The 18,492-nt window shown below is 35.8% G+C and overlaps 1 protein-coding gene across 6 annotated transcripts in view; it reads left to right on the top strand.

The window, feature by feature from the left end:
- LOC140155334 (cysteine protease ATG4B-like) overlaps positions 1 to 14,353 on the top strand; it is a 36,170-nt gene extending 21,817 nt beyond the window's left edge. For all 6 annotated transcript variants that reach the window (XM_072178128.1, XM_072178131.1, XM_072178130.1 and 3 more), the window contains exons 4-10: positions 1,698 to 1,796; positions 3,616 to 3,768; positions 6,447 to 6,740; positions 9,012 to 9,154; positions 11,251 to 11,307; positions 12,581 to 12,680; positions 14,185 to 14,353. In XM_072178128.1, coding sequence (XP_072034229.1) covers positions 1,698 to 1,796; positions 3,616 to 3,768; positions 6,447 to 6,740; positions 9,012 to 9,154; positions 11,251 to 11,307; positions 12,581 to 12,680; positions 14,185 to 14,270 — 932 coding nt within the window. In that variant the 3' untranslated portion in view covers positions 14,271 to 14,353. The remainder of the gene's footprint in view (positions 1 to 1,697; positions 1,797 to 3,615; positions 3,769 to 6,446; positions 6,741 to 9,011; positions 9,155 to 11,250; positions 11,308 to 12,580; positions 12,681 to 14,184) is intronic.
- Positions 14,354 to 18,492: the final 4,139 nt, after the last annotated feature.

Raw genomic sequence — 18,492 nt, 5'->3', positions numbered from 1 at the left:
GTATGAATGTAATATACATGAATCATGAAACTTAAGCTTATTTTGACTGAGTTTGAGTCGAGAAATTAAAAAAGTGAAAAACGCATTCTCCGTTGGATATTCAAATCTTAGCAATTAGCATTGAGACATACTTTTTTTGTCCATATTATTGTTTTGTAGCAAAAACAATGATTGTGTAATACATTTTGTTCCTGAAAAGGTAACACCCTATTCAGTGGAATCCCAATACTTCCTTTGCCCTGGCCTTGAGGACGTAGTAAATCACTCGTGAAGTGATTTAGTTTTGATTTACTTCCCGATTTAGTGTTATGAGAACTTACTGTTCCATCGGCTCGCTACTAATGACAACTCAATCATCAAATAGGCATATCATATTGTTACACAGATATTAAATGACATCAGATGTGATCTGAGATATTCTTGTTTGAAAAAGTTCATTTGTATTTCTACCAATTGTATGGTCAATGTTGAGAGGGAGCTCAATTCAAAACAATATGATCTTATTGGAAGCTCACCAAGACAAAAAATAGGATAGTTATGGGAGATCAAAATGGAAAGTCTTAAAAATGGATGAAAGGTAATATTTAGAGTACAGATGAAAAACCATTCAACAACTCTTCCTATACCTTTGTACAGGAGCCAAGCGTTGTTAATCCGTGATGAATCCACAGTGCAGTAGCGTATACGCGAACGCGAGGTTACGCGTACGCATTACGCATGAGCGCGTAAAATTCGTCATGCCAGGAACATAATATGCGTAAACATGAACTCTCTTATGTTGGCGGTAGCAGCTAAATATTACCGCTTTATTCTTTAGTTTTATTGCTGATATCAACAGAGAAATACCGTGATCATTTTGTAAGGTTGAGTGGCAATGACAAATGGACATTCCGAATGAAAGAATCATGTGAATTAGACATTTTTAGCTTGTTTCATTGTTGAAAGGGATTCAATCATGTTTCACCGTTGTTCATCACCGATTAACAACTTCGCGTCCGGCAGCGTATCGTGGTTTACTTAAACTCGGGCAGCTAAAGCTGCCCTCGCGAAGTAAACCACTCAGACGACGCGGACGCATTGTTGTTAATCGGTGATGAACAACGGTGAAACGTGATTGAATCCCTAAATATATCCATTTTTCTCAATTTGTGATACAGGCAAATATAACTGGTCAAATGTAAAGAAAATACTAAGAAATTATGTGATAATGTGATCAAGCAAAATCAGTCGGAAGTTGGAAATATTGATTTTGAGATATAGCCAAAACAATGAAGGAAGTATTTCGTTTTGTTTCCTATTGTTTTGGAAACTCTTTTTAAACTTTTAACTTTTGAGTTAAAACTGCTCATATCTTTTGAAGTGGTTGTCTACATGTAAATTCAATGGGGTTTTCTGCAAAACGTAGCTTTGAAAAAGCTGTTTACAATCTATGAAACTGAAAATTCAATATGTCCGACTTCAGACTGATTTTGCTTGATCACACCACATATGTGCTACCTTTGATCACAGTGGCTCAAATTTACCATAGATTTTTAATGTACATTGTAGGATGTCAATTTAGGCTAGAATTATAGGGCAGATGCTGGGGGCCTTCACCCAAAAAGTTTGAAAATGACATTGATCGGTTTATGCATCTGAACTTTTGATTTCTACACGAAACATTGAGATGTTTGTTTATTTTGTGTTGATATCTGTAGATTGGAGGTGGAATCCAGATAAAGAAGATGCAAAATATATTAAAATCTTGAAGATGTTTCTAGACAGAAAGGATAGCTGTTATTCCATTCAACAAATAGGTAAGTAATATTAAAGCAAGGGGGCCATTTTAGAAATGATTCATAAGCAATCTCAAATTTTGAAAGTTTGAGTAAAACCAGTGGCATTTAAGTAGAAATGACAGGGAATTTGAGGAGCCACTAATAATTCCAGGGGAAGTAAAAAAATATCAATTGATCAGTACCGGGAAAATGGTAATTTTTGACCTATTTTTGCCAAAACAGGTCATCAACATAATTAGGTTATGTCAGCCCCCTTCTAATGTTGAAAATTTTCTGGAGCTACTGAATTCAGTGATGATCAGTACTCAGTAGTTGCAGCTGTTGAGGTTGTTGCCTCATGATTAATTTGTTTTTGGAATTCTAACGCAGTGCCCGAAAAATTAAGGTACCGGTTATGTTCACCCCCTGTATATCCTAAACAAAGACAGATATGTCATAATTGGAACCAACAGCCAATAGCTGCACCCTTTAGCTCGAATTTAACACCTCATTCGTTTAAATTGTTCAAGAAATATAGACACAACGATCCCAAAAGCCAATTAGGAAGATGGCAATTCAAAAGTTGCAGTTTGCTCCATTCCATGCCCTATTGATTTGTACACAAAGCATTCGCGAACAAGAGAACTACATTGTAGCACTGTGCTTCCATTGGTTAGTACATTGAAAGCTTTCATTGATTAGAACATGAAAGTGCAACTTTTGATTTTGTTTCTTCAGTAGGTTTTAGATCACCATTTCTTTAATTCTCAACCAATTTCAACAAATAAGGTCTTAAATCAGAGCTAAAGAGTACAGGTATTGGCTGCTTGTTTTAATTTTGACATATTTGTCTTTATTTAGGATATACAGGGGTGAACACAACTGGTACCTTAATTCTTTGGCTTACTGTAGCTTTAAAATTAGCACTCAGTTTGATTGGTGTGCGACTTCCTTTACTAAGCAGGTAGTGGATGTAGTGTCAGTGCTACAACTAAGCACATGATTGTTTACCTGTTGGCTAAGATCATGTGATGGAAAGCGTTTTAGATCATGTGACGGAAAGTGTTTTATTATGATTAGAACATTTCCTTATCTTTTACTAGGTGATCACTACTGATGGTCAGTGTTGTGTGTAGCAACTTGACTCATAATTGTTGATATGTTACTTAAGTTGAGGTCATATGGTGGACAGATTTTTGCTATAATTATATTTCTATATTTAGAACAATTCCCAAAACTATTTTGGTAAATGCTGAAAGCCTTTGTGATTTAACCCTACATTTGTCGCGCACACCATGGTCTTATTTACTTTCCTACATTTCCTGTTTCATGTTCTGCTTACATAAGGTGATTTCTACAATCAAACCTGCTGATCCATTGTGACATTCTGCTTGCTTGCTTGCTTTCTTGCTTTCTTGCTTTCTTTCTTTCTTTCTTTCTTTCTTTCTTTCTTTCTTTCTTTCTTTCTTTCTTTCTTTCTTTCTTTCTTTCTTTCTTTCTTTCTTTCTTTCTTTCTTTCTTTCTTTCTTTTTCTCTCTTTCAGGGTTCTTTCAAATGCATTCTACCTTTCTTTCTCTCATTCTCTTTCTCTCATTTCCTCTCCTTTTTTCTTTCCTTCTTTTCATTGCTTTTCTTTACCTTGCTTGCTTGCTTGCTTGCTTGCTTGCTTGCTTATCCTCTTTGTCTCTCTCTTTCTTAAGGCATTTAAAAAATACAATATTCATACAATAAAAATAACAATAACCATATACAGTAATTAAAATTCCTTTCTTTTATCCGGTAAGTGGTGCACTGTGGGGTATTCGAAAAGAAACAGAATTGATGGATTTACTCTGTATCCATACCATTTCTTTTACAGCACAAATGGGCGTCGGTGAAGGTAAAAGTATAGGACAGTGGTTTGGACCAAACACAGTATCACAAGTGCTCAAGAAACTGTCTGTATTTGATGAATGGAGCAATATAGGTGTACATGTGGCTTTGGACAACACAATTGTCAAAGATGATATCAGTAAGTTCAGTGCTATATGCCTTTATAAGATAGTGATGGTACATATCGTTGCTGTTATGACAAAACCTACTTGTATCTCGAAAAATTGAAATGTTCAGGAAGGCAAAAAAACATTGCTGTCTTGAAATTTTAGCACCAATGGCTGCCTTCCTTTGTCATGAAAAGTTTTGTATATGCGCTTTGCTGCAGTCATGACTGTAACTCCAAGCACAAAGAAAGACACAAAAATAAAGTTTCAAGGTTTTGATTTTTGGAGGTGCAAGGTTTTTGCACAATACTTAACATTTCTTTCACTATTGGCTGAAATGTTTAGTGACAAAACTGTAACTATGTATCGTATCTTATCTTATATAGATATGAGGTTCTGTCACTTCAATTTTGAAAACAATGTGACTGTGGGTTTATTGTTGCAGATATCATACAAGGTTTTTCCAGTATGAAGCTTGGCTTGCTAGCTTCAAAATCAGTACAAAATCGCAATTTCACCAAAAAGTGAGATACAAGATTTTGTCATTACAGGGACGATATACTTTGTTCAAATGTATCTTTGTGATTTGTAATGTGGTTATATATACCTTAGGAATGTAAAATCACAGTCTCAGATTAAAATTTCAAATAATAGTGAATAACTGTTCCATGCATGTTTGAAAGAAATTTTAAATTCTATTTTGATATTTACCTGTAATCTACAGGATGCAGTCAAATGGAATCAACCTTTTACAAGTCATGAAATCACTACTGAATTACTAGAATTGATGCACAACAGTTTTGGTAAAAACCTGGTGTTTTGTGTCAAAATCTTGGTTAGGACATTTAAACTTTATTATTATAAAAACAATGTGTCTCAAAATATACTGAATTCAACAGTGGGTGAAATCTGGATAAAAGAACTGAATATATACCAGTGACTACACTTGCTGGCTGAGAACTTTGACACTTGTTTACATTTTGAGAGTATTCACAGCGTAAACCTGGAAGTGGGATACTGATTGGATTACTCAATTTTCTGACAATCTTAACAACAAACCGATAATCTAATTGGCCGATTACATGGGAAACCGCTGGTCGGCAAAGGTGGCAGTCATGAAGGGAACACAAATCCAATGTATGTCACTAATTAACAGGGGGCTTGCTTCGATCAGAGCAAGAAAGTGCCATACTTCTCTGGAATATAGTTGTATACAAGAAAATTATGACAGCATTGTCAAGTTTCCTGTGATAGGTTTAGAATATTTGTCCCAGCTGTTGTGGTTTCTTCCAATTACGTCAATGTATCAGTTTACACCACACAAGACATTGGTAGTCAGTGTTAGGAGTCTCACAGATTTTTTATCTAGATTTGTGTGGAGTTATAAGGGATATATGTAATAAACTGTATGGACATTTTTATGGAAGTATGGGAAGTTGAATGCACCTGTATCTCCTATGCCACAGTGGTCACGCTTATCTACCTGTCTTGCATATGGTATGATTTAAAGAACATCTGGTACAATGTACAACCGGACATCCAAATAAGCTTGGAAATCCCAGATGAAATTGGTGGCAAGGTTCAAAAATTTAGAAACCACAATAATTATTCTGTCTTTTGTGAGTTTGATTTGATACAGTTGGGTCTTGATGGAACCTTTGTTATCAATTCAAATTTTATGCAAGCACAACATACATCATGCAAATGATCAAAATTCAGATATTGAGAAATTTGAATGAATGAAAGCCATTCCCAATCCCGTTGGGCTATTCCATTTAAAATCCACACTACCCCTGTGAAAGATTTTGGAAATGTCTTCCACACCCAGAGTATGAATTTCAAGTGGAATGAACACATTAGGCAGCTCCATTTGAAACTCACCCTCCCTCTGTGAAAGATCCAGGTTGAATCTTTCTCATCCGAGGTTGTATGAAATTTAAATGGAGCGGACTATTTGTGTTAATTCTATTTTAAGTTTATACTCTCTTTGTGGAAGATATTTCCAAAATCTTGTGTGGATTTTAAATGGCCTACCTCATTTTCCCTCAGTTTGGGACAAGTGAAAGGAAACATTGGCATAAAGCAGGCAACATTGGCAAAACGTAAATTTAATTATAACATATGAAATGTCACTGTCAGTTAATTGATATGTTAATTTTAGTTAATTAACATAGTTAAATTGATATGTTTGAGTAATTCAAGACACCAGAACGTTCTTGACTTGTCATAATATTTTATTAAACTTAATTGTTTATTATTATTTGATTTTGGTGAATGATGGGCCTTAATTATCAAATTTGTGGGATTTTGTTTGTAATCCTGTTTGTTTTACTTGCATGACGTATCAAATATGAAAGCAAACATATTTGTTTTAAATGGATCATGTGAAAGTTGAATGTGGTCAAGTTGTATATGTGATTTATATTGTCAATAAGGTATATTGCTGATAGTGATCGATAGGCAAAAGTGATGCATGCTGGGAAGGAAAAGGGCTCAAATTGATCTCGATCAGCAATATACCTTATAAATAAGATGATCACTTCACTCTGATATCACATGACCATGCTTGGTGTAAACTTTGATGAAATTAGATTTATGTTTCCAACACTGAACATGTGACTTTAATTCCAATGTTTTTATTGTGATATAAACTTCAATTCTATCGCTTTGATATTATATAACTAATGAAACTTATGTTTATCCTTTTCAGGAACACTATGCCTTCAATGCAACAACTCTAGTAATAGTAGTATTAGTAGTACACCCAACCCAAACCCACATACACTCAATGGCAGTATAGGAGGTGCTTCATGTGAATCAGCCTCGGCCTCATCAGGTCAAAGGTCATGGAGACCATTGGTACTTTTAATACCACTGCGCCTTGGACTGAATGAAATAAACAATGTGTACATAGAAAGATTAAAACGGTGCTTTATGCTTCGCCATTCATTGGGTGTCATAGGTGGCAAGCCAAATCATGCACACTATTTTATTGGTTTTCTAGGTAAGTAGTACACAGATTACTCTGAAGATATTTTGTTGAAAAGAAATGTAGAAACTCTTGCTTGTATCAGTTGTTAAATTCACACAATTACTTGAGGTATCACAGCCTAATGTAGCTGGCTAGGAGAAGCTTTCAAAAGTGCTACCATACCCTACAGTGGCATAAGAGGGGGCTACAGAGTGCCCCTCCCCCTCCCAAAAAATTATCAGGGGCAAAATGGGGATGGCAAAGAGTAAAGTGTCCTGAGACAACAAATTGACAAATCAGGGACAAAAATTTGGCTTTGCCCCCTCGCGCTAAAAAGCTTACTACGCCCCTGCTTGTTTATTAATATTAAGTTTGCATTGATTCATTTTATACACAAGTTTGTTTCCTGTAGGCTGCACACATTTTGAATGAGAAGAAATTTTACTGCATTTTGTTTTTATTTAAAAAATCCAGAGAAACTGAAATTTGATGACAAATTTTTTTCAATTTTTGTCTCGCCTGATAAGGCAGGAGACTATATAATCACTTTTCCGTATGGATGTGTGTGGGGGTGTGTGTGTGACAAATTTGATTAAAGTTTTGGTTTTCGCCTATTTTCTCGGAGACTAGGAGTCGCACGTTTCTCAAACTTGGTGGGTGGGTGCATCTTGACCCGAGACAAAACCGGTTTGTATTGGTTAGTGGGTCAAGGTCACTGAGGACCTCTAGAGGTCATCTGAGGTCAAATTAGTAAAAACTGTCGTATGGGCATGAAACTTGGTAGGTAGTCAACATTTCAAGCCAAATTTTTTGAAGGTCATTTCAAGGTCACCAGGGGTCATCTGAGGTCAAATTAGTAAAAACTGTCGCATGGGCATGAAACTTGGTAGGTACAGTCAACATTTCAAGCCAAATGTTTTGAAGGTCATTTCAAGGTCACCAGGGGTCATCTGAGGTCAAATTAGTAAAAACTGTCGGATGGGCATGAAACTTGGTGGGTACAGTCAACATTGAAAGCCAAATTTTTGGAAGGTCATTTCGGGGTCACCAGGGGTCAAATTAGTAAAAACTGTCGGATGGGCATGAAACTTGGTGGGTACAGTCAACATTGAAAGCCAAATTTTTGGAAGGTCATTTCGGGGTCACCAGGGGTCATCTGAGGTCACATTAGTAAAAACTATCGGATGTGCATGAAACTTGGTGGGTACAGTCAACATTTAAAGCCAAATTTTTGGAAGGTCATTTCGAGGTCACCAGGGTCATCTGAGGTCAAATTAGTAAAACTGTCGTGTGGGTATGAAACTTAGTGGATACAGTCAACATTTAGAGCCAAAGTTTTGGAAGGTCATTTCAGGGTCACCAGGGGTCAAATTAGTAAAAACTGTTGCATGGGCATGAAACTTGGTGGGCACAGTCACCATCAGCCAGATAATCGTGCCTAGCTGATAACCGCCAAATTCATTTACCTCTACCAAAAGTAATCACAAAAGCAGGCGGTTGCGAAAGCAGACGAGACTCGTGGTTCGAGAACTGCCTTTTTTTCATACATTTTGTTTACAAGCAATATGAAATCACTAAATATCCTGTAAAAATCAATCTGTAGAATTTCCTTAAAACTATAAAGTTTCACATCTAACCTACCGTACACTGATTTGACAATAATAAATAAGCAATTTGAGGAACATGTTACCGTCCATCCTGACTCTAAAATATATAAAAAAGGAAATAAAAATGCATTTAGAGTTTCAGGTCAGCTACTGTACAGTTTTTGGCCAAAATTGTATAGTTTATGACAAAAGGATACAATATTATGTCACTCATACATAAATTCTAGACAGTTCATTGGTTAGAAAGCAAAATTTAACTTTTGTACTACTCAAATTTGTTGCTCTGATTTATTTATTAATCATTTTATTGTGATCAGTCTCTCTGCGTTGTAGTTTTTACCATCATAGTACCGCACTGTAGTGCGAGGCTGTGCGCTGACTCTTTGACTCAGCAATTTAGTTATGGGGTGGACCCCAAAATGTGAAGTGTGTCACTGCAAAATGTGGTGTTAATGTTAATGACAAAATGTATTTTCCCCCTTAAACAGTATTTTTAAGTAAATTTTTTATGTATGAGTGATATGAAACAAATATTAACTGTCTTAAATTTGTGTAATGGTCGAAATATAATTACTTGGTGAAAAATGTTTTGTTCCACTTGCCATTCACCATTTCAACTATCACACTCATAGACAGTTAATATTTTTGTATGCAATACCATTTATACTACTTTGTGACATTTTTTCATGATCTATAGATGATGAATTAGTATACTTAGATCCGCACACAACACAGCCATGCATCCATGATGACAAATGGGGCAACATACCAGATGATAGCTACCACTGTGAACAAGCCAGCAGGATGAAGATACAGAACCTGGATCCATCTATTGCATTAGTAAGTTACTTCTTGAGGATGTTTATCATGTTTATATAGCAGTCAAGTTAGCTCAATCGATAAGGCGTTCGACTATGGTGCGAGAGGTTGCGGGTTCGAACCCTGGCAGTGGTAACGTACACTCTCTGCTAGTTGTCTCATTCTAACCTGTATGAAACTCTGGGAGCTGATCCTGGTTGCAATTGTGGAATGTCTAGGGTGTGCGCCCTTGAAGCTGCAAAGTCCCTGTGTTGTTGTTGTTAATTGGTTTATGGAATGATGTGGGCTCTAGTGATCAGCAACAACCTGTAAATTGTGCTGAGGCTTGTGGATCAACGTCTAGGCATTGTGCCAGTGCGTAGCACACTTTAAATCACTGCGCTTTCTTTTTATTAAAGATTCCTAATCATTCGATTGGTCATTTAATATTGATTATTTTTGCATCAGCTACAACAGACTTGCACTAGGTGACTGCATTTTGTATTTTCCCTTGCACGTCACAATCCCAGATGCATTGTGCTCACCATACAATAGCTGGATGCATCAGGGCAGGATTGAGACCTTATAGCGTGTACAATTGCCCTTATTGGATCAAGATGGTATCACATAATTAACACCATTTAAAAAGCATCTTAGCAAACAGAGGAAATTGCACCTGCTTTCCATCCACTGCATTTATTAAAGCATGACCATGGTGGAAATGTTTTGCATGTTCATTATTACCAAAAGCAGTTGAGAAGTTTTCCATTTAAGCAAAAGTGCACATCTTACTGTTAGGAAAAGTTCTAATGTGGTGTGGGATCCAAATTGCAAAACTGGTTCATTGAACATGTACACATGGGAGATTTTTACAACACCAATATATCACAGGTTTTTGACTGTATTTTTAGACCCCAGGTCTCATGTTCTCATGTGTTCCAAAATTAAGATAAAACCCAAATTTTTAAATCAACGAACCACTGAACCAGCCATTGTTCCCTCTGTACTTTTGCACAGGGACCATGAGTGATCATGGAGACAGGGTACTCCTGGGGTGTATGGTCTGGCAGTTATAGGTCAAATTTGGCTTGTGTATTATATTGTGATAATCCTCTTCAATGTTTAATAGACATTGTCTATTAAGTCAGTTGACCAATTGTTAAGACGTGCATTTCAGTTTATAAATAAATAGGATCAAACAATTGTCCTTGAGCTGATTTGAGTAATGTAGATAAGTTGTTAAGACATGCAATATACTCAGTTTATAAATATATGTGATCAAACAATTGTCCTTGACCTGATTTGAGTAATAGATACCACATGTGCTTGTTAAATGAATAAATTAAAGAGTCATATGGAGTCACACAATATAAATATAGAGTTCCTGGTACTTATGGTCAGCTTACTTATTACTAATGAGACAGACAATGCATTTAACTGTCCCAACCAGTGACCTATTTTTGATGCATTTCCTATAATTAGTGCAGTGATTTACCCAAGCATAGTAATAGTATTTAGGTCAGTGGTGGTGTCACACCTCTTGATCTTAGATTAGAATCTGACCAGTACGAAGTAGGTAGAAATTGTATATGGCATTTTATTCCTTTTTGGGTTATATCTGTCCTTTTTGTAAAGTTTTTGCCTGATGAATAGGGTAACTGGCATATTCAGGGGGATAAACAGTTTTATTGTTTTTGACTTTCTGGTTCATTATCCAGAATTGTAAGCGAGTTGTGTGATTTGGACTTGAGTCACCATTTCTTGTGAATGGAATAGTGACTTGCAACTCTAACAGAATGACTTGATTTGGACTTTGAAAGTGACTTGTTATCAGTACAGGTCAAAAGTTACTCTCCATAGTATAAACTTTTACACCACCTTAGTGTGTGTGTTAAAGGATGTCTTCTTTCGAGTTTTCTTTCAAATTTAAAGTTTCAAATGTGCAGAGATATTACATGAATATGAATACTTCATATGGTAAAGAGGCGGCTTTAAGGACACCCTGTAGTTTTGATGCAATAACTTACATAGTGTTAATTAACATAACCTGTTATTGTTTGTATCATCATATTTGTGTTAATTATAATTAAAAAGTGTATATTAATGTAACCTGTTTTCATGATTTGTTTTGTCAACAGGGTTTTTACTTTCACACCGAGGAAGATTTTGAGGATTGGTGTGTGGATGTGCAAAAGGTAAGTAAAATGGGCTCCTGTAAATGTTGACTGATGGCACTATTATGGCTCCCTTGACATTAGTGGAATTTTAGGCATAAGCTAAAAGAGCCCTCCCGTAAAATTCCCGCCAGCAAATACAGTTACGGAACCTTAATTCTTGTTGGGATTTCAGCGGAGGGAGCTCTCTATTTGCACATGAAATTTACAAAGTGCACCATTAGACGAATCTTTACGGTATTCCTGTTGAAATCTGTACAGCCCCTGTGGAAGACATGACCTTAATCTCACACACAGGGAGTGTGAATTTCAAATTGGTTTACCTGAATGGGTGATTCCATTTCCCTGTATGGGAGATTTAGGTCATGTCTTCCATATGGGGTTTATGGATTTCAACTGGATATGAATCACACATGTGTTTGGTTAGCTTGTATTATTGTTATCATCTAAGGGAAGTGCTAATCCCCTATCACTGATTTTAATGACTGGTTTGTTTATCCTAATTAATTGCCTAATGCAAAATTGAATAATTTAGTCCTGTGCTTGTCAACATTTTAAAATCTTCCAAAAGAAATGTTTTTGTTTTCCCAATTACGTGCATGCTGATTGTGAACGATATATGCTTCCCAGGAAAGTACAGACAAATTAATATTAGATATTTGTAATATAGTTGCAGAGAGTATAAATTTTGAACATGGCTGTATCATATGGATCTATATCAAACTCTTTTGTTTAAAAGAGTCTGCTCAAAGTAAAATCTTGGAATTAAAATGACTGATGCACTTCAAATTTAAATTTTCATCTACTGAGTCCAAAAAAACAATAATTAGAATTGACTTATTTTGCAGAAATGTAATTACAGAAAATGTGATATATTAAAATAATGATTAAAATAATTATAATAGAAATACAAATAAATAATTAAGTTTGTATTTTTGTACTGCTGCTACATGTACATGTATGAACAATAATATTATTTATAAGTTTTCATGTATTGGCCAATAGTTTCATCATGCATGTATCTACTATAATATTTTGCAGATTTCCTTTTACAAGTTAAGCATACTAACCGTCTAGTGCGTATTGTTTTTCACAAAGTCCTATATGCACATGCTTGATGTCCCATGTGTATATGCGATGGTTAATGCTGAAAAGGAACCTTGCAAAAGATTTTAAGATTTACTTTTATGATGTTGTTTCTTTAATTGTATATTGCGCCTTTGACCATCTTGTTTCGATGGTACACACATTGTAAATCTCATTAATCATTCGTTCATTCATTCCTAATTTGCAGGTCATCTATGAGAAGGATCTTGGTCCAATGTTTGAATTGACTGAGCACAGGCCATCACATTGGCCTCCATTTGCATCGGGGCAAGATATGGAGAGCTTCCGTAAGTAATCCAGGATCATGTAAAAGGCAATGTTCAGTAAAAAAACTCTGTTCTACCAGCAGACAGACCCTTCAAGTAGAGTCAGTTGACCTGGTTTTTTATTTTTTGTCAATGATCCTAAAAATCACCAAAATCTGTAAAACAAATTGCATTTTTGTTTTCACTCTTTTTGCTTGCTTTTTTCTGTCCAAATCAATACACTTTTACCAAAAAGATTTAGCCCATATGCATTAAGCAAAAAACCTCCCAAATTCAAAATATGGCTAGGTCGATACTCGATAGAGCAGGATTTTTTTGTTGCCTATACTAGTAGTACTAGGTATAATGTTGCTTTGGAAATTGTTTGAATTGAATCAATATGGTATGGGCAGTATAAAGGTTGTATCCTAGCTATTAGCAGTTACGCCAAGAGGTCTAAATATACTGGTGGGTGATCCAGTATAATTTGCTAGGAGGATTTCACTAGTCATTAGAATTGATTGATATGTCTTATTATTAGTTGACCATGCAGACAGTTATGTCAAAATAGTCAGCAAATACACCCGGTGGGGTCACTCAACTTGCAATACTGACCGCACGATCGTTACCAAAATCGCAGAAAAAGGGGTAATTTTTAGGGCTTGTCCGCGGACAAAATTGTCTGTGAAATTGGAAAAATAGGGATGTTTAATCGCACAAATGTCCACGAAATTGAAAAAAGGGGTTCTTATTATTTTCTCCCGATCCCGTGGATAGCTGGCCAGATAAATAAGGAATAAACTTGGTTTCCTACTTCGTTACTCATCCCATGATCAATATTGTTCTCGGTTCGTGCGTAGCCTTAGCATAGATTCACAGAAATTTTGCAATAGCCAATTTATATGCAAGGGGTACTACATGTACTTGAATTCAGTGATGCCCTGTTAATTACTGAAAAAAACATTCATAAAAGCCTTGTCCTTGAAATGTTGAAATAGGGTCAAAATAGGAAATGTGTCCTTGGAATCTAAAAAATAGGGGTGTTTCAGAGTACCATTTTGTCCTTGTTTTGGATTATACAACATTAATATCATTGAGATGGTGTCAAGTTCACCTTCAACTAGCTCTTCGCACAATCATTAAAATTTATAATGGTTTGTTATGATTGGCTATTTTCCAGATTAGGGTCGGTGGGTGGAGGACAAGCACAAAATTTTTTTTTTTTTGACCTAACTATAGAATGGTATACTTGTGTGTGGGTTGAAGATATTTGATGTGATTATAATAGATCACAGGTCTCACTCAATTCAAGCTTATGATTCTCCATCATCAAATCTATCACATCAAGTACATTATTATGGTCCATTCTTACTGTTGTATATACTAATATGGATATGTTACAAAACTGTATTAATTGTAAAAGTGTATAATTGCAGGGCCTTCTTTCAAAATCAGTGCCTTTGCATTGAAAGGGCTACCATGCATGCATAAAGAAAGATTAAATCAATAAAAAACTGAATTATGCTTATATTGTTTTACTTTACAGAATTACCTTTGGATATCACTGAGCTAGATGATATAGGAGTGGAACCAAGATATGACTCAGAGGATGAGGAATTTGAATTGCTATAGCAACCGATCACATCACATGAAGCCGGGATCAAATAGCTGAGAGGATTTAATCAGAATGGAAGAAACTGTTGGTGACTATGTCATATTGGATCTTGTTGCCAGATGGCAACTGTGGACCCCATCCATCCCTGCTGAACAACACTCCCCCACACTAGCCAGGTTGCAATGTTTACTGATGTAAAACCCTGCAATTGATAATAGTGAGAGACAAGTATCAAATCTCCCTTGTCCTTATCGAAAACATTTATGCTTACATCCATTTGCAAAGACCTTTCTCACTGCCTGATTTGGCACAGTTTATGGCGTAAACACAAAATTGGGTTCCGATTGGCCAATTGAATCACATCATCATCATATCTGCGTAGCATTGCGTGATGCAGGCATGATCTAGTTCTTTTTACATTTGGCCAGTGCGAAAGGTCTTTGCAAAATATTGTAGGAGATGGCACTATGAGAAGGCAAGATGTTGATATTGATAAGCCCTGATCATGTATACTTATGAAGAGATCAGTGCACAGGTTGGTATGCTGGTAGATTTACATTTAGACAAGTATATCACAGTGTTACTCATGTTTTACATTTTGTCCATTGAAACTGAAAGGACGTTAACGAACTATAGTGTTGTTAATACAGTTTGAGTGAGACTTTGTGCCATCTTACATAATGTTATGAGCAAAAATTATTTTTCAGGCAAGTAATCAAGAGAAAACAGGGGATATTGGATTTCTCTGGTTACAATTAATTAGTACACCAATGAATGTTTTGTGAGTTACTTTTCATGAGTTACTTGGACATTAGTTCTGTTCCCAGCAAGGTTTTACAATTAATTAATCCATCATTTAGAGGGGAAAAAAGGAAAACTTGTACATGTACTGTACAAGAAAAGCTTCAATCCTCACAAAAGGTGGCATTCAATATGGACCCTTCACCAAAGGCATATAATATATCGAGGGATCAGAGCCAAAAGGCCCTAAGTATACAAAAGCGACATTTAATGATACATGCGTTTTTGTACTACTGGCTCTCACACATTACATGCATTAGTGCTTTACATTTTCACAAAATCTCATTTTAGCCCAAACTGCACTTAGAGCCTTTTAATTGGCTCCTCGATATATATACTTTCTTTAATGCAATGGTCTTGAAGTTTAATAAAATACTAACCAAATGTGACCTGATCTGATACTATAGGCAGCCATTGTGATATTAAAATGCTGACAAAGAAAAGGAGCAAAAAATTACTTATTCTCCTGGTCGGATCAGATTCCATGTCAAGCAAAACAAATGTACAGGTACCACTTACAGTGCCAGCCATTTTATTTGTGAAATATTCATCTGAAAATCATTTCAACTATGTACATGTATATTGTTATCACACATTTTTGTTCAGTGTGTTGTAGTTATGTTGTTTGAGTACATGTAATTTGAACAGATGTTTAACAGTTTCAATGAACTTATATTGTTTAGCATGGCACAATTATCCTCATCAGCAAAGGATGCAAGTGACACTTTCTTGGCACAGGGCACTTGGCCATGGCCAGGCATTGCTCAAAATGAAACTAAATACATTACATTGTATAATTAGCTTTTATTAGTTGTTTTCACACTAACAAATATATGAACAATGTTTCGCCTACTTGGTGCACAAAAGGATCAACTGCTGAGGTTAAACAAAGGCATGGTTAACTTTTGGTAAAGCAGTTGAATTATGAAATATCCAAAATATTAAGTCCTGTAAGATCAGTAATAATCCAAATTGGATGTCTATTTCAGATATCATGTTGATACATTCTTGTATTAATGGATTATGGGCAAAAATACACTACCTCATGTAGGAATTGCAGCAAACAAATGCTTGCATACATGTGCAGAATGAAAACAATACTTCATTAAAATGTTCAAAGACAGGGTGGTGTAGACCTATGCAGTTTGTGTATAATTGTGATCCAGACACAGAAGTATAAAAAGGAACCCGGACTCCCTTATACTGCCACATATAATAGTGCCATAAGCTATGGGAAGAATATTGGGGTATTCGGGTCCTTGCCGACTGTGCATCTCACCTGAAACGTCTTGGTATCGCGTGCGGGTCACATCAAGTGTGTCTCTCAAATACGCCCATCATCCATGTCATTTTTGCATGACAATGATTGCCTCAAGCGCATTCTGAGGGAAACTGAATACCCCCAAGTTTTCTCCATGCCTGTATCAAAATGGCAGTCAAGTCCTGATTCTCCTTTTCAAATTCTGTGGATCCAGATAAGAATGGGCAGAATAAACACCTGCACTAAATAATAAGTAATGTAATTATAGAACTTGATGTTGAAACAATTGTACAAATATATAGATCGGCACATTTCAGTCTGGCTGTCTTAATTCATAAAATGCATTTATAATGCGCCATCTATCTAGACAACCTATTCCGAGGCGCAAACATTGAACAATTAAAAATTAACACACAATTATAAAACAGTCACATATAGAAGTCAATTGTCATAAGCAATCTTAAACAGATGAGTTTTTAAAGTCTTTTTGAAAATATCAAGTGAATCACAAATACGCAGATTTAAAGGAAGCAAGTTCCAAAGTGCAGGTGCACAAGCATAGAAGGCCCGGTCGCCAAATGATGAAGAAGTCCGTGGAACTGAAAGAAGATGTTTATCCGATGATCTAAGGTTACGTGATGGAATATAAAAATTGATAAGTTCACTGATATAAGAAGGTGCCATGTCATGGAGGGCTTTCCAGGTGAGAAGAAGGAGTTTGAAATTAATGCGATACCGAATTGGTAACCAATGCAGACGTTGTAAGACGGGTGAAATATGGTCAAATTTCCTAGTCCTTGTGAGCATGCGTGCAGCAGCATTTTGAGCCTGTTGAAGTTTATTGAGTTGTCGTTCAGTGATTCCATATAATAGAGCATTTCCATTGTCAAGGCGTGATGTGACTAAAGCATGGACAAGTGTTATTATCTGTTAAATGTACTAACCAAAAGATAAATGAAGCCTTATAAATGTAATTATGTTTTGCTACAAGTTTGACCCCTCTCTATTGGTAGCGAAATGAAAGATGGAGTGAAAATAATGTCAATGCTCTTAAAATATTTCACCCCACAATCAATCATTCACAGGGCTTTATCGATCTTGTTTTCATCTATATATGTGCCAAAATATTTGTCAAATTAATGTAAATGATTTATATAATAAATGCAACATATAGTAAGTGTTTGCATTGTTAAATTAAAAATTGAGAAAGCACTTTATGATTCTTCACAATCTGTTGTGGTGGTAATGCAGCGCTCATATAACTGGATCTCACACCCTTTTAAGCATGGTTTTGCTATAGATCTATGCATATCCTTTAAATTGTGATTCAGTACACACTAATAAAGTAATCGGGTGACTAAAGTCAGGGTAAAAAAGTTCACATCTGACGATTTTGTCGATCATCACCTCTGGCATGGCTTGTGATTGGTTATATAATTATGTAGCATTGCATAACTAGGGCAGTGCCTTTTGTGGTTATGCGATACTAACCAATTACAAGCCATTGGGAGTTTGATTGATATGATCGTCTAGATGCAAACCACAAGGTGCTGTCAAAATCTGAGACTTTGAAGAAAAAAACGATGCGCCGTGATGTTCAGAACATTGTACGTTATACGTATATGGCGTGTGGGAAGGTCATAAACATCAAAAGGACAGATGTCAGTCTGTATTGCCTCATCTGTTTGAGCCAAAATTAAATGGGGACATACATGTATCTGACAGTGAAAACTAACATGGAAATGTTACAATAATAGCTTTAATAATTAGCGATAAATCACACTGCCTTTAAATTACTTCACTTATGAACACAAAGACTGGCTAGAACCATGCACTTTATTAATATTTGCCACAGATTCAGCATGTGTATAATGCGATCTGTTGGGCAAAGAAATAAGTCTGAATATAAACCATGTGACTTTACCTACGATTTTTCTTATTATATTGTAAATTATAGATTGTTTTCATTTTTGGTGTTTGTGTGTTTTATAAAATGTAGAGTAACCAAATTATGTTTTTGGTTTGTTTATGTCAGAACAAAAGATAATAGGTTTAAAGTAAGGCAAGTGTAAAATATTGCTGCATATAATATGCTGCGTTATTATGAGCCTTACATGAGCCAATATCTCGTATTTATGCATTAGGCCATTTTGCTGTTGGGAGTGAGAGTACATTCG

This window comes from Amphiura filiformis, chromosome 6, assembly GCF_039555335.1.
Source record: "Amphiura filiformis chromosome 6, Afil_fr2py, whole genome shotgun sequence".
NCBI classification, from domain to species: Eukaryota; Metazoa; Echinodermata; class Ophiuroidea; order Amphilepidida; family Amphiuridae; genus Amphiura; species Amphiura filiformis.
This window is presented reverse-complemented; position numbering and strand designations above follow the sequence as displayed.